Source organism: Podarcis liolepis (assembly GCF_965112155.1).
Source record: "Podarcis liolepis genome assembly, chromosome: 10".
NCBI lineage: Eukaryota > Metazoa > Chordata > Lepidosauria > Squamata > Lacertidae > Podarcis > Podarcis liolepis.
In genome coordinates this window covers 4924863-4945490 of record NC_139562.1, presented here as the reverse complement: position 1 = coordinate 4945490, position 20628 = coordinate 4924863, and the positions used below count along the sequence as shown (strand labels likewise).

The following is a 20628-nucleotide window of genomic DNA, read 5'->3' as shown; positions in this document are numbered from 1 at the left end:
TGTTGTTGTAAGATTTTCTTGCCTTACATTTTTTGTAAACCGCTTGGAGGTTCCCCCCGTCCCCAGAAAAACAAATAAACAAGTGGTATAGAATTTTTGTGAAATTTCACCCCAGAGTCAAAACCCAGCCGCCTTTTGGGCGTAATTGGGATACCACCGGGATCTCAGGGTAACAGCTATGCTGTCGCTGCCTTTCCAGGAAGCCCTTTCACCGTGAAGATGTCGGGCGAGGGGCGCATGAAAGAGAGCATCACCCGCCGGCGCCAGGCCCCATCCATCGCCACCATTGGCAGCACGTGCGACCTGAACCTCAAAATCCCAGGTAAGGGGGCACATCTTGGGGAGTGGGGGGTAGGGGGTAGCCGAGGGCCCAGGACCTGAACAGGACCACCAGGGGATTTTGTTTCCACCCCCATCCCACCCCCTTCCTTCTTTCTTCTCTGTCTCCGGTGTGGTCCAGACTGGAGCTGAAACAGCACCTGTTGCACAAATCTGGGATTCCAGAATTTTGAAGAAAACCCTTTTCTTTTCTTTTTACATTTTTATTAATTTTTTAACATATCAATTCCAGCAATCATACACATATCTTCACATCTTACATAATATTTTTACTTCCGTCTACACCTCTGATGATTTTCTGTTCTTTATCACTTATTCTACATTTCTTAATTTCCTATTACATTTAATTATCCTTAACTAACAATTCTCATCGCAGTCTTTCTTGCAATATTTCAAATAATCCACCTTACGAAACTTCTTGCAGTCCTGCTAGCGTAATCTGTTCATCACAATTACTTTTCAAATAGTTCATATATTCGCTCCAGTCTTCTAAGAATCTCTGATCCCGCAGGTTTCAAATCCTTCCTGTTAATTTATGTAATTCTGCATAGTTCAGAAGAAAACCCTTTTCTCCCTCTTTTGTAACCCTAGTTAAAATTATGCGTAGTTTCGGCATTTTGTCGAAATGGCAAAAATGACCGGAAGAATCAGAAACTGGGAAGATCAAAATGTTAATAAGGAATGGGGGGGATCTTTAATCTTATCTTAAAAACCACTGTAGACAGCTAAAGTCGTTAGTGTGGTCGGAATATCACTTGTAGTTTAATGGTGGATTTTGGGACACAAAGGAGATGCAAAAGATTTGGGTTATTATAAGAGATGCAGGAGGAAAGGAATAGCAATAGGACCCACCAAGGGGAGGATGAAAGTCCAGGAGATTCTGTGGAACCTTGTTTCGATATTGTATGTTGATACGTCATTGTGAAATTTTAATTTGAAAAACCCAAATACAGTGGTGCCCCGCAAGACGAATGCCTCGCAAGACGGAAAACTCGCTAGACGAAAGAGTTTTCCGTTTTGGAGGTGCTTCGCAAAACGAATCTCGTATGGGCTTGCTTCGCAAGACGACAATGTCTTGCGAGTTCCTACGGGGTTTTTTTCCCTTCCCCCCCCCTTTTTCTAAGCCGCTAAGCCGCTTATCAGCTGATCCGATCAGCAGATAGGCCGCTAAAAGCAGCTAAAAGCCGCTAAAAGCCGCTAATAGCGCTAATAGCGCTAAGCCGCTTATCAGCTGATCCTATCAGCAGATAAGCCTCTAAAAGCCTCTAAAAGCCGCTAATAGTGCTAATCCGCTAATCCTTCAATGGACTTGCTTCGCAAGACGAAAAAACCGCTAGACGAAGAGAATCACAGAACGGATTCTTTTCGTCTTGCGAGGCACCACTGTAAATAAATTTACGGAAAAGCAACAACTATTCATAGTTAACCTGCCGCGGGAGGCAGCGACTGCCAACTTGGATGGCTTTGTGTCTTTGTGTTCTGGTTTTGGCAGGCGGGTCGCCTGTTCCTGCCACGGGGCACCCAGAGCCATCTAGTCCAACCTTGGTTCTCCGTCTTACGTTCTAGGTATTGCTATCGCTGCAGGATAGATCTGAGTTCCTGGGGTTTCCCAAGAGGCAGGGAGAGCGAGAAGGGGACTTGTTGGAGTCAGAAATGATTCACTGCCTCACTTGCCTTTTCAAAAATTTGCATTTGCTTAGGCCCAGGCATGTCCAAAGTCTGTTTTGGGGGCCTAATCTGGCCCGCCAGTCGTCTTAATCCAGCCTCTGCTTAATCCAGCAGTTTATTTCCTGGGGTGAAAACCTCAACAACTTCAATCCTAATGAAAGCTAAACAACTTTGGGGTAAAATCCTAAAAAAACTCAACAACTTCAATCCTAATAAAAGCTAAACAGCTTTGGTTGGCCCTCTGGTCGGCCCTCACAGCCCTTCACTTCATCAAATCCGGCCCTCTTTGAAAAAAGTTTGGACACCACTGGCTTAGCCCCTGGTGACAGAAAAAAAGCCCCCCAGATCTAAGTCGGTAGCAGCACCTGTGGCGATGAGGACTAGCCGTTTGCCTTTTCAGAACCAATGTGAAAAGGCTTTCACACTTAGACGCAGAGGGGGCTTCTTCTTGTGGGAATGTTCTGGGTGGCAGGAGAGGATATATTGTTTATTCATATCCTTCCTAACTTGTGCTGGCAAGTTTCTTTATGTAGCAGAGTTACATCTCCCTTTTTACATGCACAGCAGATAGCTGGTTGCAGGCTTGTGTAAGCCTCTCACTATTATACAATGCAGTATTGAATTGTATATTACTGGTAAATTCCCTTGAATCCCTCTTAATAAAATAAAGACACCACAATATTATTCAAAGATGATAAAAGAAGTTTACTCACATCAGTTCACAGTTGGATCCCTGAAGGCAGACTTAGTTACAGATATGTACATATGGATCTACACCATATGAGGGGATAATCCCAGTGCTTCTGCTAGCTGACAGCCAGTAGAGCAGTCCTAGCTAAAAGCTGCTCAAATGAAGAAGGAAGTCAAAGAGAGAGGTGTGCTGCGTGACTCGTCCTTTTGTTACCTGCACAGGTGAGGTCACACCCACCTTTAGTCACATGCAAAAGGAAGGATGCTGCAGCCAGGAGGAACAGGAAGTTTCGACCGGCTGGACCAAACATTCCCTCGCATGTCTTCTCTAGCATTTCAAGGAATGTTGTACTTGACTGCCTCTCACGGATCACATCCCACATTTCTGGTGCAAGGCATAGCTGTCAACTTTTCCCTTTTCTTGCGAGGAATCCTATTCGGAATAAGGGGATTTCCCTTTAAAAAAGGGAAACGTTGACAGCTATGGTGCAAGGATCCCCTTTCTTTTTTATCAATTTTTTAAATTGATTTTCCACATTTATAACAAAAATATAACATATAAAAGACACAAAGCGAAACATTACGATACTAAAAGAAAAAGAAAAACACTTTTTACTTCTAAAATCCAAATTAACTTTCATTGTTGTCTGACTTCCTCAAATCCCCCCCAACTGAATTTCATTGTGACACCAAGTTTTCTTTGTGACACGATCATCTTCCTAACAAAATTAACTCCTTCAATTTACTATCTTCATCTCTTTTCTTATTGGCTTAAATCCATATTACTGTGCAACATTCTTATTCTAACCCCAGGCCTGTTTGATACTTCCAAGTACTTTCTAATTATCTTATATTACAATATTTAGCTAGATAATCTTTAAAATTTCTTCGTGGGACCTTCTTTCTAACCCTCCTGTCTCCCCTCTGTCTTGCCCCCGCTTCTCCTTCCTCCGCCTCCGCCTCCCGCGCAGGGAACTGGTTCCAGATGGTCTCGGCCCAGGAGCGGCTGACGCGCACCTTCACGCGCAGCAGCCACACTTACACGCGCACCGAGCGGACGGAGATCAGCAAGACGCGCGGCGGCGAGACCAAGCGAGAGGTGCGGGTGGAGGAGTCCACCCAAGTGGGCGGGGACCCCTTCCACAACGTCTTCGGAGACTTCCTGGGGCGCGAGAGCCTCGGCTCTTTCGGGAGCATCGCCCGGACGACCCAGGAGGGTGCGTGGGCGCAGTGTGCCGTGTTGTGGGGTTGCATGGGCCTCTCGTGTGCGCCTGTGTGCGGGGGTTTTTTGCACGGAGTCGGGCAGAGGTGTGCCTGCGAGCGGGCAGACGTTTAGGAGGTTCGCTCTACACTTAATTGCATGTGCACCCCACTTTTGGGACGGAGGAGCTCAAGGGGGGGCTATGCATGGTTCCCCCCATCACTAGGCCTAGGACCCACGTACCTACGGGACCGCCTCTCCTGGTATGCCCCGTGGAGGACCTTAACACTTTGGAGGTCCCAGGTCACAAGGTGGTTAGATTGGTCTCAGCTAGGGCCAGGGCCTTTTCAGTACTGGCCCCGACATGGTGGAACACTCTGTCCCAAGAGACCAGGGCCCTGAGGGACTTGACATCTTTCCGCAGGGCCTGCAAGCCAGAGCTGTTCCACCTGGCCTTTGGTTTGGACTCGGTCTGACCCTTATGTTTCTCTCCCCTTATGGTTTTGATTTATCGGCTACTTTAAAATGAGGCTGCATTTTAAATTGCATTTTAACTTGTACCTTGGGTTACATACGCTTCAGGTTATATATGCTTCAGGTTACAGACCCAGAAATAGTACCTCGGCTTAAGAACTTTGCTTCAGGATGAGAACAGAAATCGTGCTCCGGCAGCGTGGCGGCAGCAGGAGGCCCCATTAGCTAAAGTGGTGTTTCAGGTTAAGAACAGTTTCAGGTTAAGAACGGACCTCCAGAACAAATTAAGTACTTAACCCGAGGAACCACAGTATTTTAAATTGGTTTTTTTTCTCCCTCTCTTTTTTGCATTTTAAATTGGTTTTTTTTCTCCCTCTCAGTCACAAGCACCATTTGAATGGCAATGCCCATCAACTTTTTTTGGGGGGGGCTCCATTAGATATTTTATGGGGGGGGCAAAGCATGGGTGTAGCCAGGGTTTTTGTTAGGGGGGGTCCAGAAAGTTTTTCAGCTTTGGGGGGAGATCATGGGTAAAAATGCCCCCCAAAAGTGGACATTACAGGGGGCAGGCTTCTGAAATTGAGTATTTTTTAATGCTTTTCAATAATTTTTGAGGAGCTGTCCTCCTGTGCCCGTGGGGTAAAAGGACTTTGCCCCTAGGAGTTGGCTCCTATGCCATGAAGGCAAAACTGAGGATTTGAACCAGGCGTCTTGAAGCCTTGGCGGCTTGGAGAGGCAGTCCTTTCTTAACGTTGCACGAGAATTTTGCTTATTTGCTATTCACTGCTCTGAAGCTCTTGATATCCTCTCCCTGTGTGTTTTTGCCTGTGTCGATTCAGTGCTCCAAACGGAGTTTAGAACTGCATTAAGATCGTTCATGCATGGTCACAGTATATTTGCGCGTTTTGTCCCAGCTCCAACACCTGGTCTCTTGCATGACTCTGAATATTCGCACAAGGGGTCAAGGGAAGGGGCGTCCAGGACCAGAATTTTGCCGAGGCTCCTCTAATTCTAAAGCTTTCAGTGGATGCAGCGTATTCATTTCCAAACTGCAATCAACCCCCCCATATTGATTATTTTATTGAGATTATCATAGCAAAGTAAATCAGAAAGAAGGGACACGGGTGGCGCTGTGGGTTAAACCACAGAGCCTAGGACTTGCCGATCAGAAGGTTGCCGGTTCGAATCCCCTCGACGGGGTGAGCTCCCGTTGCTCGGTCCATGCACCTGCCAACCTAGCTGTTCAAAAGCATGTCAAAGTGCAAGCAGATAAATAGGTACCGCTCTGGTGGGAAGGTAAATGGCATTTCCGTGCGCTGCACTGGTTCGCCAGAAGCGGCTTCGTCATGCTGGCCACATGACCCAGAAACTGTGTGCCGGCTCCCTCGGCCAGTAAAGCGAGATGAGCGCCGCAACCCCAGAGTCGGCCACGACTGGACCTAATGGTCAGGGGTCCTTTTACCTTTACATTAAATCAGAAAGGAAAAGAAAGAAAAGAAAAAAGGAGGAAGAGAATACATAAAAGACGTTTTTAAAAGCAGAGGAAATCAGCAACAATAAAACGACCATATAAGGCTACAAAGCTTTAGCCTTTTAGATGGATAAACATATTGTTTAGATGGATAAACTTGTTGTTTCCCTCAAGGATGTGTTAATCCATGTGTCACTATGGTTTCGAAAAACGCATTCTAAATATTAAATTTGTCCATGCATAGTCTGCACCTGAAAGTGAACCGTTGATCGGTTGCCAGAGTTGTTGTGTCATTTGTCAATTTATTGAAGGGAAACCGTATTTCTCCTTCCAGTGTTTCAGTCTCAGTCTTTTTGCAGATGTGAGGACATGGAAAATGCATTTACATTGACCGATTGCCAGGCCCCATATATTCGGTATATAGTTAAGAGGATGTTATCTTCTAAAAATTATTAGCGCTTTCCCCACCATGATATTTATATACCCTAATACTTCCCCCAGGGACACAGATGGCACTGTTGTCTAAACCACAGAGCCTAGGGCTTGCCGATTGGAAGGTCGGTGGTTCGAATCCCCGCAACAGGGTGAGCTCCTGTTGCTCAGTCCCTTCTTCTGCCAACCTAGCAGTTCGAAAGCACGTCAAAGTGCAAGTAGATAAATAGGTACCACTCCGGCGGGAAGGTAAACGGCGTTTCCGTGCACTGCTCTGGTTCGCCAGAAGTGGCTTAGTCATGCTGGCCACATGACCCGGAAAAACTGCGGACAAACGCCGGCTCCCTCGGCTTATAGAGCGAGATGAGCGCCGCAACCCCAGAGTCGTCCGCGACTGGACCTAACGGTCAGGGGTACCTTTACCTTTAATACTTCCCCCAAAACACCTGTTTTAAGGAAGCAATTTCCCTATTGCATCTCCAAACTACAGTCATGAGGACTAAAAACACGTTCCTTCTGTTATGAGCAATTGGGAACATGAGCATTCAGGGGGGGAAGCCTCGGGCTGCTCTGATTGGCGAGGCTGCATGCGCGTGAGGCTGCTCGGGATTGGCCGGGCCTTTTTGCAGGCTCTCGATTGGCTGGTGGCCTTCTGACGGACTCTCCCCCGTCTTCCTCCTCGCGGTCCAGGTGAGGCGGGCTTGCAGGCCATGACTGCTCAGGTGACCAGCCCGTCAGGGAAGATGGCGGAGGCGGAGATCATCGAGGGGGACGACAGCGCCTACTCGGTGCGCTTTGTGCCGCAGGAGATGGGCCCCCACACCGTCAACGTCAAGTACCGAGGGCAGCACGTCCCGGGAAGCCCCTTCCAGTTCACCGTGGGGCCTCTGGGGGAAGGAGGCTCCCACAAGGTGCGAGCGGGAGGCACCGGCCTGGAGAGAGGCGTGGCCGGAGTCCCAGGTAAGAGAGCACATGATAGTCTCCATGAATGAATCATTATTTGCTTTAGCCATCCGCCATAGTTGCGTGGCGAGTCCCCCCCCCCCCAGTGGAAATAAAGACACATGATACAATTATTAAGGTTAATGGGCTAAATAAGGCCACAGCTTTATTGGTTACAGGTGATGAACGGTATTGGCTTAGGCATTGGTCCTAACCCACTATATCCGACTTCAGCCCATCCGCTTGAAGTCCAGGAAGGGTTAACCACCAGTAGGGGGAGTCCTGCTGATGCACATCAACTAGGAACTCCCCCGGGGTCACCAATAGGGGGCGTGCCTTAGGCCCTCACCTCCCCAGGCTTCGGACAGGGCCACGCCCCCCGGAATCCTTTACTGGACTACCCTTCAATATGTGGGGCAGGTGATGGCGCTACCTCCCCTCTTCCATCTACAGAGCAATACCAATGCCTAACCGCCAATACCCAGAAAGTTGTGACAGTTTGCTACGAGGTAGGCGAAAACCAAGTGGCTGATGCCAATTTGCGACGTGGAAAAATTCCTACCAGGCCCCTCAACGGCGACCAACCAAGGTCCATAGCAAGGTCAAGGAAGGAAAACCTTATAGGGCGGGGAAAACAGGAATCGCAGCGGAAGAAAGATAGAATTGAAGATTTGGGAGGTGTTCCTAGGGGTCATCCAGTCCAACCCGCTGCAATTCAGCAATCCCAACGGAAACATCCCTGACAGGTGGCCTAAAAGCTCCCTCCTCTTTTTCTCCCCAGCCGAGTTCAGCATCTGGACACGGGAGGCAGGGGCCGGGGGTCTCTCCATCGCCGTGGAAGGTCCCAGCAAGGCGGAGATTGCCTTTGAGGACCGCAAAGACGGCTCTTGCGGAGTTTCCTACATCGTCCAGGAACCAGGTATTGTGTTTGGGTTGATGCCTCTGGTCTGGAAGGCCCACAAACAGACACCGAAGCCCCAGCATAGTTTTATTTCTTCCAAAGGATTCTGTGCCCCCTTTCCTTTCACAGAACCCACAAGTTGGCTTGGATGTCCACGGGTTCTAGACGAGAAAGGGAGGGGAGCTTGCGTCTCTCCACGTCCTGTGTGATTCTGTATACTTCTATCATTCGTGTGGTCCGTTGGAACTCCCTGCCTATAGATGTCAGGCAGGCATTCTTTTCAGCACCCACAGAAAGCATTTAGGCAAGCCCACGGAGAATGTTTCTGTACATCTGGTTTTAGCATATTGCCAGTTTCATCTTTATTAAGCTGTCCTTTTGACCGACAATTCTGCTGTTTCGTTCCGTTTGCAAATGAATTGGTTTTTTTTTCTTTTGCAGCCAAGCGGTGCGTACGTTTAATGAAGTGAAATGTCCCCCATTTACTCGCCTTTTCCCTAAACGATAAAAAAACCCCGACCACTGCAAAGGGGAATTGCTCCACCTCCGGTCTTAACCCCTCCTCTCTCCGTCAGGTGACTACGAGGTGTCCATCAAATTCAATGACGAGCACATCCCCGACAGCCCCTTCGTGGTTCCCGTGGCCTCGCTCTCAGACGACGCACACCGCTTGACGGTCACCAGCCTCCAGGTACCGGCCTGCCCAGCCTTGCCCAGCCTGGTGCCCCCTGTAGGAGGGAGTGTGTACCCCCCCAAGGGGAGTCCTGGAGAGCTTCTGATAGATTTGGGGAACGAAAAGGACGGGGCAGGGAGGGACAGATTCAGGGCACATAAAAGGAAGCGCTTCTTTAAGCAGCACGTACCGTATTTTTCGCTCCATAAGACACACTTTTTTCTTCCTAAAAAGTAAGGGGAAATGTCTGTGCGCCTTATGGAGTGAATGTGTGGTCCCTGGAGCCAATTGCCCAGGGGCGAAAAGCAGATCATGCTCTTTTTTTTTGAAAGAGGGAAGGGGGTGTTGAAACAAATCCGCTGATCGTTTGCCGATCGGGAGAGAGATAAGGGACGCTAGAGATAAAGGAGGCTGCCTGGGAGTGCGGAGGTAAAGACAGCAAATTTGCAAGGAGAGGAGACAGGAAGACTAAAGCAATAAGGAGAGAAATTAGAAGAAAAGGAGGAGCAAAAAACTGTTCCAGCTAAGGAAAAGATGCTAAGGCAAACAAGAGGGAAGGGGGTGTTTGTTGAAAGGAAGCAGCTGATCGGCAAGTGATTGGGAGGGAGATTAGGGACGCAATAAAGGAGGCTGCCTGGGAGGGGGGAGGTTAAAGCTCATGGATCCTCAGGATTTTTACATTGGGTCACCCCAAATTCACCATCAGATCACATAGCATGTCTATGGCTACAGCCTACACCAAAAAACACATGCATCCACTGTTTCGTGGGGCCGCAATGGTGCAAAACGTTCCAAAGCACGGATCCACATGGATCCTCAGAATTTTTGCACTGGGTCACCCCAAATTCACCATCAGATCACATTTCTGTGGCCACAGCATGAACCACAAAAATCATACATTCACTGTTTTGTTCAGAATATTTTTTTTCTTGTTTTCCTCCTCTAAAAACTAGGTGCGTCTTATGGTCAGGTGCGTCTTATGGAGCAAAAAATACAGTAGTTGACCTACGGAACTTTCTCCCCCAAGAAGTAGCGATGACACCAACCTGGATAGCTTTAAAAGGAGATTGTCAGTCGTAGAATCGTAGAGTTAGAAGGGACCCCAGGGGTCATCTAGTCCAACCCCCTGCAATGCAGGAATCTCAGCTAAAGCATCCTTGACAGATGGCCATCCAAACTCTGCTTAAAAACCTTCGAGGAAGGAGAGGCCACAACCTCTTGAGGGAGACCGGTCCACTGTCAAACAGCTCTTGCTGTCAGAAAATTCTTCCTGATGTTGAGTCAGAATCCCCTTTCTTGTAACTTGAAGCCACGGGTTCAAGTGCTACCCTCCGGGGAGAATCGTTCCGGGGAATACAGTGGTACCTTGGTTCTCAAACTTAATCTGTTCCAGAAGTCCGTTCCAAAACCAAACCTTCTGGCGGTACCCTCCCTGTGAGAAGCGAAGTTACAATGAACCAGGCAGAGGGCCTTCTCGGTGGTGGCACCCACCCTGTCGAATGCCCTCCCACCAGATGTCAACGAGATAAAGAACTATCTGACTTTCAGAAGACATCTGAAGGCAGCCCTGTTTAGGGAAGCTTTTAATATTGGACAAATTATTGTATTTTAATATTTTGCTGGAAGCCGCCCAGAGTGGCCGTGGAAACCCAGCCAGGTGGGTGGGGTATAAATAATAATAATAATAATAATAATAATAATAATAATAATAATAATAATAATAATAATTTATTATTATTACCAGCCATAATAGCTCTATTTCCACAGTCAGTGCCAGTAATGTTCCAGATTCCACAGATTTCATCGGAATTCCAGGGTCGCCTGATGCCTTCTGATCTCTTGGGCAGCCCCACCCCCCAATCTCCTGCATGTGGGTCTCACCCAGCCCTCCTTTCCGTGTCCCCGCAGGAGACGGGCTTAAAGGTGAACCAGCCGGCTTCCTTCGCGGTGCAACTGAACGGGGCTCGTGGCGTGATCGATGCCAAAGTCCACACGCCCGCCGGTGTGGTCGAGGAGTGCTACGTCTCAGAACTGGACAGCGGTGAGTTCGCCAGGCGGTGGTGGAGGAGGAGGAACCAGTCCTGCTTCCCCATGCCCAGTGCTTGCGTCTTCGAGTTTCATAGGGTTGTAAAGTCGGAAGGGACCCCCAGAGGCCATCTAGACCAACCCCCGCTAATGAGCCCCGACACCAGATGGGACTTGCATACCAGAGCCGGGGTAACTCAGCCTTTGCTAGCCAGCTTGGTGCTTCCCAGAAGTTTCGGGCAGTCCCAGCCGGCACAGCCTTCCCTCAAAGTGTGCGCCTGAAGTGAGATTCGAACTCGAGGCAGCTGGGTTCGCAATGCCCCTTCCAAGCCACTGCGTTAGGCAACCGCTGTCAATGAGGTTTGAAAAGCAGGCGTGAATTTCTCCTCTATATTGCCGCATCTCTGGGAAGAATAGAATCACACAGTTGTACAAGGGGGCCCCCAAAGGTCTTTTAGTTCAACCCCCCATGCAGTGCAGGAATCACAGCTAAATAATCCCTGGGAGATGGCCATGCAACCTCTATTTAAACACCTGTGGGTTAAACCACAGAGCCTAGGACCTGCCGATCAGAAGGTTGGTGGTTCGAATCCCCGCGACGGGGTGAGCTCCCGTTGCTCGGTCCCTGCTCCTGCCAATCTAGCAGTTCGAAAGCACCTCAAAGTGCAAGTAGATAAAGAGGTACCGCTCCGTCGGGAAGGTAAACGGCGTTTCCGTGCACTGCTCTGGTTCGCCAGAAGCGGCTTAGTCATGCTGGCCAGATGACCCGGAAACTGTACGCCGGCTCCCTCAGCCAATAAAGTGAGATGAGCGCCACAACCCCAGAGTCATCCGTGACTGGACCTAATGGTCAGGGGTCCCTTTACCTTTACCTTTAAGGAGGGAGAGCCCACCATCTTCCACAGTCCAAGCATCAGGGAAATATTCCTGACATTTAGTTGGGACTCCTTCCTTGTCATTTGAAGACTTGGGTTCGAGTCCTCCCCTCCAGAGCAGCAAAAAACCAACATTGCTCCATCTTCCACGGGACAGCTACTCAGATATTTGAAGATCTAGGGGTACAAAATATCAAAAAAAGGTCCCACGTAGGACCAGGAGACTGTAGTGGAAGTGCAATTTCAGGCATGCGTCCCTTTAGCACTGGCAACAGATTCTGGGGCTCAGTTCAAGCCCCTGAGAATCCCAGAGGGTTTTTTAAATAGATCCTAGGTCTGCTTTCATTAGCCCTGGCGCCCCACACCTGCACGGGACTACAAATCCCGTCATGCATTGCCCGGAACGGTGGTTTGAAAGGCAGGTCTAGATGTTTGGAAGAGCGATCTGACATTTACAGCAAGTTATTCCTTGAAGGAGGGATGCAGGTGGCGCTATGAGTTAAACCACAGATAATCCCTGGGAGACGGCCATGCAACCTCTATTTAAACACCTGTGGGTTAAACCACAGAGCCTAGGACTTGCCGATCAGAAGGTCGGCGGTTCGAAACCCCGCGACAGGGTGAGCTCCCGTTGCTCAGTCCCTGCTCCTGCCCACCTAGCAGTTCGAAAGCACATCAAAGTGCAAGTAGATAAATAGGTACCGCTCCAGCGGGAAGGTAAACGGCGTTTCCGTACGCTGCTCTGGTTCGCCAGAAGCAGCTTAGTCATGCTGGCCACATGACCCGGAAAAACTGTCTGTGGACAAAGGCCGGCTCCCTTGGCCTATAGAGCGAGATGAGCGCCGCAACCCCAGAGTTGGTCACGACTGGACCTAATGGTCAGGGGTCCCTTTACCCTTTACCCCATACCTTTACTATGTTATGCAAAATGAACCGTAGAAGGAGAAGAAGGGAAGTCATTGATACTTCAAGGTTGTTTCAATGAATACAGTGGTACCTTGGGTTAAGTACTTAATTCGTCCCTCCACAGACAAGTACGCCATTCGCTTCATCCCCCACGAGAACGGCGTCCACTCCATCGACGTCCGGTTCAACGGGAGACACATCCCTGGCAGCCCCTTCAAGATCCGCGTTGGGGAACAGAGTCAGGCCGGGGACCCAGGACTCGTCACAGCCTATGGGCCAGGCCTGGAGGGCGGAACCACAGGTAAGCACCTCGTCCTCCCATCAGGTGCCATCGAGTCCCAGTAGGTTTCCGAGCACAATTCAAAGTGTTGGTGCTGACCTTGAAAGCCCGAAACGGCCCAGTATACCTGAAGGAGCGTCTCCACCCCCATCGTTCTGCCCAGACACCGAGGTCCAGCTCCGAGGGCCTTCTGACGGTTCCCTCCCTGCGAGAAGCCAAGTTACAGGGAACCAGGCAGAGGGCCTTCTCGGTGGTGGTGCCCTCCCATCAGATGTCAAGGAATTAACAACTATCCGACTTTCAGAAGACATCTGAAGGCATCCCTGTTTAGGGAAGTTTTTAATGACTGATGTTTTATGGTACAGTCAGTCATACCTCGGGTTACAGACGCTTCAGGTTGCGTTTTTTCAGGTTGCGGACTGCCGAAACCTGGAAGTACCGGAACGGGTTACTTCCAGGTTTTGGCGGTCGCGCATACGCAGAAGAGCTAAATCACGCTTTGCGCATGTGCAGAAGTGTCAAATCACAACCCGTGCGTGCGCAGACGCGGCATTGCGGGTTGTGAACATGCATTCCGCACGGATCATGTTCGCAACCCGAGCATCCACTGTATTTTTAATCTTTTGTTGGAAACTGTCCAGAATGGCTGGGGAAACCCAGCCAGATGGGCGTGGTATAAATAAATACCGTATTTTTCGCTCTATAACACGCACCTGACCATAACACGCACGTAGTTTTTAGAGGAGGAAAACAAGAAAAAAATATTCTAAACAAAACAGTAGATGTATAATTTTTGTGGTTCATGCTGTGGCCACAGACATGTGATCTGACGGTGAGTTTGGGGTAGCCCAATGCAAAAATCCTGAGGATCCATGTGGGTCCATGCTTTGTAACCACGTTTTTGCGCCATTGCGGCCCCATGAAACAGTGGGTGCGTGTGTGTTTTTTGTGCAGGCTGTAGCCATGGACATGCTATGTGATCTGATGGTGAATTTGGGGTGACCCAGTGCAAAAATCCTGAGGATCCACGTGGATCCGTGCTTTGTAACCACGTTTTAAGTGGGGAGGGAAGGAAAAGCACTCAAGGGACAAGGAGCACACGTGGGGGGGGGGGTGGAGAAGGATGCTGCTAATAATGCAGGAGAGGCTCCTCTCCGGCTTTGCTCCTTTAGAACAAGCAGGCTCTGCGTCTCTCCCTCCTCCCCAGCAAGGAAACCACGATAGTAACCGCTCTGAGACAAATCAAGAAAAAGTGCGACCAACACTCTCCCCCAACAAGCACAGTGAGGTCAAAACACACACACACACAGAGAGAGAACTGGCCCTAAAGTTGCAGGGCGCTGGAAGTCGCAGGGGCGCTGGGGGAGTGAATGGGAAGCAAGAGGAGGAGAACGATCCCTCACACACACACAGACACACAGAGTGTCAATTCTAAAGTCGCAGGGGCGCTGGGAGAGTGAATGGGAAGCAAGAGGAAAAGGAGCTCTCACACACACAGAGACACACAGAGTGTGGATTCTAACGTCGCAGGGAGAGTGAACGGGAAGCAAGAGGAGAAGGAGCCCTCACACACAGAGAGAGAGACAGAGTGTCAATTCTAAAGTCGCAGGGGCGCAGGGAGCGTGAAGGGGAAGCAGGAGGAGGAGAAGGATAGCTCAAGCACACACACACACACAGCCCCTACAGTGGCTAATCCAAAATCGGACAGCAAAAAACTGCAGGCAGGGACAGAGAGCAGGGGTTGTTTTAAAGCAGCCAACTCCCGCTCTGCTTCTCTCCCTCCTTCTCGGCTCCGCTAGCTGACAGGAGCCGCTTACACCCGCTTTGCTGTTTCAAAGCGAGCCACGGACTGCTCACGACTGCAGCAGATTCCCCCGCCATCTGTAGGCATTCGCTCCATAACACGCACAGACATTTCCCCTTACTTTCTAGGAGGAAAAATCTGCGTGTTATGGAGCGAAATTTACGGTAAATAAATAAATAAATTATTTAGGCTGTAACAGCTGCAGTTCCTTGCAACTCACCCTCACATTGGCCAACTTTCATATGTGTCGGACCGCTCTTGACCTTCATTGCCAAGTCTGGAGCAACGCCTATAGTATCACCAGCCAGCTCCCTTATTCCACCCAATTAACTTTTTTTAAAAAAAAATGGGCTTCCAAGAGACAACACGAAAGGAAGAAGGGAGGAGGAGGGAAGAGGAAGAGGAGCAAGCTCAGGCTCCAGTTGTTACAAATTACTTAGCCGTTCTTAGTGGTTACTTATTTCATGAAAGTTTTATATATATATAAAAAAACCCCCAACGACTGATGAAGCAGTTTTGGAAACATGATAGAACAATGAAAATTAAGTTGATGGACTACGCTGAAATGGCAAACATGACCGGAAGAATCAGAAATCAGGAGGACCAAAACTTTAATAAGGAATGGGGGAAATTTACAATTTATCTTAAAAAACCATTGCAAACAGTTTAAACTGTTAGTGGGACTGTAGTAACACTTGTAATGTAACAAAGAGCTATGGAGGTATAAAAATCTGGATTATAAAAGAGGCAGAAGGAAAGGACTAACAATAAAACCCACAAAGGGGAGGAGTGAATTCCAGGAGATTCTTGGGAATCTTGTTTTCATATAGTATGTTGTGGTGTGAATGTACATTTTAATATGGAAAATCCAATAAATAAATAAATCTGAAGGCAGCCCTGTTTAGAGAAGCTTTTAAAATTTGATGAATTATTGTATTTTGATATTTTGCTGGAAGCTGCCCAGAGTGGCTGGGGTATAAATAATAAATTTATTATTATTATTATTATTATTATTATTATTATTATTATTATTATTATTATTATTATTATTATATTTTGGTGGGAAAGAACAATGACATTATCAGCTGAGGAGGCGCTCCGCGGGGCTGGCCTTTCTCAATTTCTCCCCAGTCCTCTCGCAGCTCAGAGTTGCTCTCCTCCTTTGGCAGGCGTCTCTTCCGAGTTCTTCGTGAAGACGCGGAACACGGGGTCGGGGGCCCTCTCGGTCACCATCGACGGCCCCTCCAAGGTGCAGATGGACTGCCAAGAGTACCCCGAGGGCCACAAGGTCACCTACATGCCCATGGCGCCCGGAAACTACCTCATCTCCATCAAGTACGGTGGACCCCAGCACATCGTGGGCAGCCCCTTCAAGGCAAAGGTCACAGGTAGGTACCCTGCGAAGTGGGCCGTCTTACGTATATCCGGCACCGCGGTGCAAAGATCCTTCCGGCGCCTGTTTCCCAGAGTCACGACCTTTTTGCGGTGCTGCTGGCAGCTTTGCAGGGCTGGAGGAGGCGGGCAGCGGCTGGAGGGCGGCTCCTCTGGCAAGAAAGAGGCAGAGGCTCTGGACGCGACGCTGCTTCAGCGAGGCGGGCGAGGGCGACAAGCTGGTGCCGGGAGGCGCCACGCCCAGCCTCCGCCTCTTCCCTGGTGCCCGTGTCATGGTCGCCACAACAGGTGGAGGCTCCATGCGCTGTGCTGCTTCTGCGCGGCATGGCGGAGGCGGGCAAGGGCAGCGAGCTGATGCCAGGAGGTGCCGCGTCTAGCCTCTGCCTCTTCCATGGCGCATCCCGGAAATTATCTCTTTCAGCTCCTGCTGAAAAGTTATAAAGACTAGGACTAGCCGCCTGAGAAAGAGTTTCTATCCAAATGCAATTTTGGTTTTAAATGCAGTGTAAGGTAGTCTCTGTGGGAGTATATTGTATTTAATTATGGGGTATCAGAGTTTTTAGGGGCTAACCAGGCTGCGATAGCTGGGATAGCAGGCTTGTTCGTTTTTGAATGTCTGATGCAGCTTTTTTCAATTTCGTTGTTCTGTATGGGAATATGACAATAAAGATCATCGTATCCATCAGTTTCATAAAGCAACAGGCTACCATAATTTACCTATTAGAACCACACTGAAGGATTTGCAGGGGTACACCTTCTCACGTTTATTGCGGCCCTCTTGGGCCACCACCACAGAGGCAGAGCCTAGGAGCCACCCATAGCCAATAGCCTAATCCGCTTTCGGAGCCCGGTGGCTGTCACCTCCCTCCAGTGGCAGGGAGTTCCAGAGGTCAGCTACGCGAAAGAAGCCAACGGTGTCTCTTCATTCCTGCCTCTCTATCCCTTTCCCCAGGACCTCGTCTGTCAGGCGGGCACAGCCTCCACGAAACCTCGACGGTGCTGGTGGAGACGGTGACCAGGGCCTCCTCCTCATCTTCATCATCCTCGGTGGGCGGCAGCTACAGCGCCCTGCCCAAGTTCTCCTCCGACGCCAGCAAGGTGGTCGCCCGGGGGCCTGGTCTGACCAAAGCCTTTGTCGGACAGAAAAACACTTTCACCGTCGACTGCAGCAAGGCTGGTAAGCGGCGGGGAATCTCTGGAGTGTTGTGGTTGGAACCGTGTTTTGTGAGATACCGTATTTTTTGCTCTATAGGACGCACCTACCATAGTAAGGGGAGAACAGGGGAAAAAAATTTTTTCTTGTTCTCCCCCCCCCCTCTAAATCAAGGTGCGTTCAAGGTGCGTTCACCCGAAGCCTCCGGAGCGCAGCAGGAGTTCCCGCTGCGCTCTGGAGGCTTCAGGCGGCTATCTTGGAAGCCTGGAGAATGAGGGGTCGCTGCGCACTGACCCATCTCGCTCTCCAGGCTTCCGTGAAGGCAACCCGAAGCCTCAGGAGCGTGGCAGGAGTTCCCACTGGGCTCCGGAGGCTTCAGATTCCTTTTGACCTGCTCTTTGGGGCCGGTAGGGGGAAGCGCTGCTTTCCCCCCCGCCAGCCCCAAAGAGCAGGTCGGGGAACAGCGCAAAGGCTGCGCACAGCCTTGCCGCTGCCCCCCGAGCTTGTGGGGCTGGCGGTGGGGGGAAGCGCTGCTTTCCCCCACCGCCAGCCTCAAGGATCCCTGAAGACTTCAGAGCGGCGCAGCACGAGGTCCCGCTGTGCTCCAAAGGCTTGAGGCTTTGGGGACAGCCTTTGTAGGCTCCGCAAGGCAGCGGGGTGAAGGCACCCCACCACCCTGCGGAGGCTTTACGCAGCTAACCCCAAGCTAGAACAGCGAGATGTAACAGAGAAACCAGTAGGGGAACACTTCAATCTCCCAGGACATTCTATACAAGATCTCAAAGTAGCTGTTTTACTACAAAGGAATTTCAGAAAAAGACTGGAAAGAGAAGCTGCTGAATTGCAACTCATTACCAAACTTAAAACCATGGAGAGACCTGGTCTGAACAGAGACATTGGATTTTTATCTCATTATACATGACTAGCCATTTTTCACCTTCTCACCCCTTGCCTTTTCCTGTAAGACCTATTACAGTCATTAAGAGTCGTAATGGCTCATCTCAGCTATCTGCCAATCTCCCATTCCCACCACCCTTCTGAGTAATACCCCTCCCCACCTTCTCACTATATAGAAGGATCTGGCAACTTCTGTTTCAGTGTATCTGAAGAAGTGTGCATGCACACGAAAGCTCATACCAAGAACTAACTTAGTTGGTCTTTAAGGTGCTACTGGAAGGAATTTTTTTTATTTTGACTATGGCAGACCAACACGGCTACCTATCTGTAACTAAAGCAATCCCAATTATTCTTACTGTTATTCTTCTTTTTATTATTATTCCGCAGGCACCAACATGCTGATGGTGGGGGTCCACGGCCCCAAGACCCCCTGCGACGAGGTCTACGTCAAGCACATGGGAAACCGTGTCTACAACGTCACGTACACCGTCAAGGAGAAGGGCGACTACATTCTCATCGTCAAATGGGGCGACGAGAGTGTTCCCGGAAGCCCCTACCAAGTCAACGTCCCTTAGGAGGAGGGGGCTGGCACCTATCCCCCCTCGTCCGGGCCCCGCCCTGCACCCCCCATGCCAAAGACTGGCCCCCCTCCCCAAACCCTCCCCACGTTGCCCCAGGGCGGGGCCGGCACCACGAGGAACCTCGGGACAATTCCTTTCGCCTGTTTGGGGGCGCTTTATTTTTTTTGCCTTTTTAACTATTTCTCCCGGCTGTGAAGGTGTTTGTGGGGGGGACGGGGGGGGAAGGGCAAGGGGTGTGCACCATTTTAGCTGGGAAAGGGTGGGGTTCACAATGGGGATGGGGTAAATGGGGGGAGGAAACCGGAAGTCGCGGAGGAGGAACTGTCAGAAGTTGGCGTTCACCGGGTAGGGGGCGTGTGGCGGGGCGCCCCCCGACAGTGGACCCACGAGGTTCTGCCCGAAAAAGTGGGTTGCGAGAGGGGTGAGGAAGACAGAGCTTGGCAGGTTATGGGCCCAGATTTTTCACACCGCAGGCGCCGGGGCATCCGTCTCCCGGCGCCGCTGAATGAGTTTCACTTTTTCGGAGATGTGGAGAGGCAGCCCAGATAAGGAAGAAGGGGGAGCAGAACGCAGGGTTGTTTAGAAGACTTCTGCTGGGACCAGGTGGGCCGGGGTCATCCGTGACCCCCCCCTGAACTATAGGAGCAGCTGCCCCGTCAAGTGGCGATGGCTTGTGGGGCAGGCGAGGGTTGAAGGGAAGGATGCCGTTTTGAGCAGGAGCGAAGGCTGGGTGGGCTACAGTCTCCCAGGAAGGTCCGCCATGCGACCCCCTGCCCGTTGGATGGTGGTTTATGCAGCAGACCTTCTCAGCTGACCGAGGCCAAAGTTTTGGGGTTCCCCCCCACCCCAGAGTAGACCCGTTGAGGGTTTACCGTGCCTTCTCCTCCCACCCCATCCGCAAACTGGTTTGCTGTCGCTGGGAACGGGGGCAGCCCAAGCCAGAGAGAGTGAAAGAGAGAGGGAAGCCTTTTTATACAGAAGACGAAGAAGAAAGGGGGCGGGAAAGAAAAATAATGAAAATAAAGAAATATTGGGGAAACGGGATGATAAGAATCCTGGCCCACACGGGCAGGACTGTTTGTAACTGACAGCCCCTCGAGGGAGGGGCTTTTTTATAGCAATGTGTTTGTGGTTGCATGTTTCCTATGGTGGGCAGTGGGAGACCCAGAGAATCACAGCCCAGCCTGGCCCCCTCCCAGGCAATAAAGATGACTTGCTTTTAAAATGCAGTGGTGTGGCCTGTTTGTGTGTGTGCATTTGCTGGGTAAAATCCTGCAGAGCATATCCAGATTCCTTTTTCTTTTGGTGGACGCCCCTAAGGGCTTGCAGGGGCTTACTGGGGCAGCCCAATCTCCCGTTACCAAAGAACACAATCCCGGTTCAGACATAACCCTAAACCGTGGTTGTTTAACAGACACCAACAACAGACCCCTACAAGAGCAAAGTCTGGAACGACGATGAACAACATTTTCAGATGCGAACAATCATGAGAGGGAAGGAGACAATAGCAAGAGAGTTTTAGGAAAAACAGGAAGCCGCTCTTATTGCACTGGGATCAGCATAAAACAAATTAAGCTGCAATTAGGGATGAAGGAATGGGTTTCCCAAACCCCAAAACTGACTGTGCAGGCAGTTTTAAAACTGCACCAAAATCCCCATTTCTCCTTAGCTAAAATGCATAAACTTTAGCCGTTGAGCAAATGCAAAACAAGAACACAGCTCTCTCCCTTATCAGTTTGACGGCAAGACTGGCCTTGACTTTACCAGTAGAACAGACACAGACATATCTTATGTCCTGACCACAAATGACGCAGAGACCCAAGTCTGGGACTAACACCAGAGCATGTTCTCGGAAGTAGTGACCTCTTGCTCCAAGATAGGAGTAGGAACAGGAATATCCTTTTATGGTCAGAAGTACAGGAAG

At 50.0% G+C, this 20628-nt stretch overlaps 1 protein-coding gene across 4 annotated transcripts in view; it reads left to right on the top strand.

Annotated features, from left to right (window-relative positions):
- The window catches only part of FLNC (filamin C), a 127411-nt gene extending 107482 nt beyond the window's left edge, over positions 1-19929 (top strand). For all 4 annotated transcript variants that reach the window (XM_083460824.1, XM_083460823.1, XM_083460822.1 and 1 more), the window contains 10 exons: positions 200-322; positions 3669-3914; positions 6966-7235; positions 7999-8136; positions 8694-8809; positions 10700-10832; positions 12722-12898; positions 15851-16069; positions 17026-17250; positions 18511-19929. In XM_083460824.1, coding sequence (XP_083316950.1) covers positions 200-322; positions 3669-3914; positions 6966-7235; positions 7999-8136; positions 8694-8809; positions 10700-10832; positions 12722-12898; positions 15851-16069; positions 17026-17250; positions 18511-18698 — 1835 coding nt within the window. In that variant the 3' untranslated portion in view covers positions 18699-19929. The remainder of the gene's footprint in view (positions 1-199; positions 323-3668; positions 3915-6965; positions 7236-7998; positions 8137-8693; positions 8810-10699; positions 10833-12721; positions 12899-15850; positions 16070-17025; positions 17251-18510) is intronic.
- Positions 19930-20628: the final 699 nt, after the last annotated feature.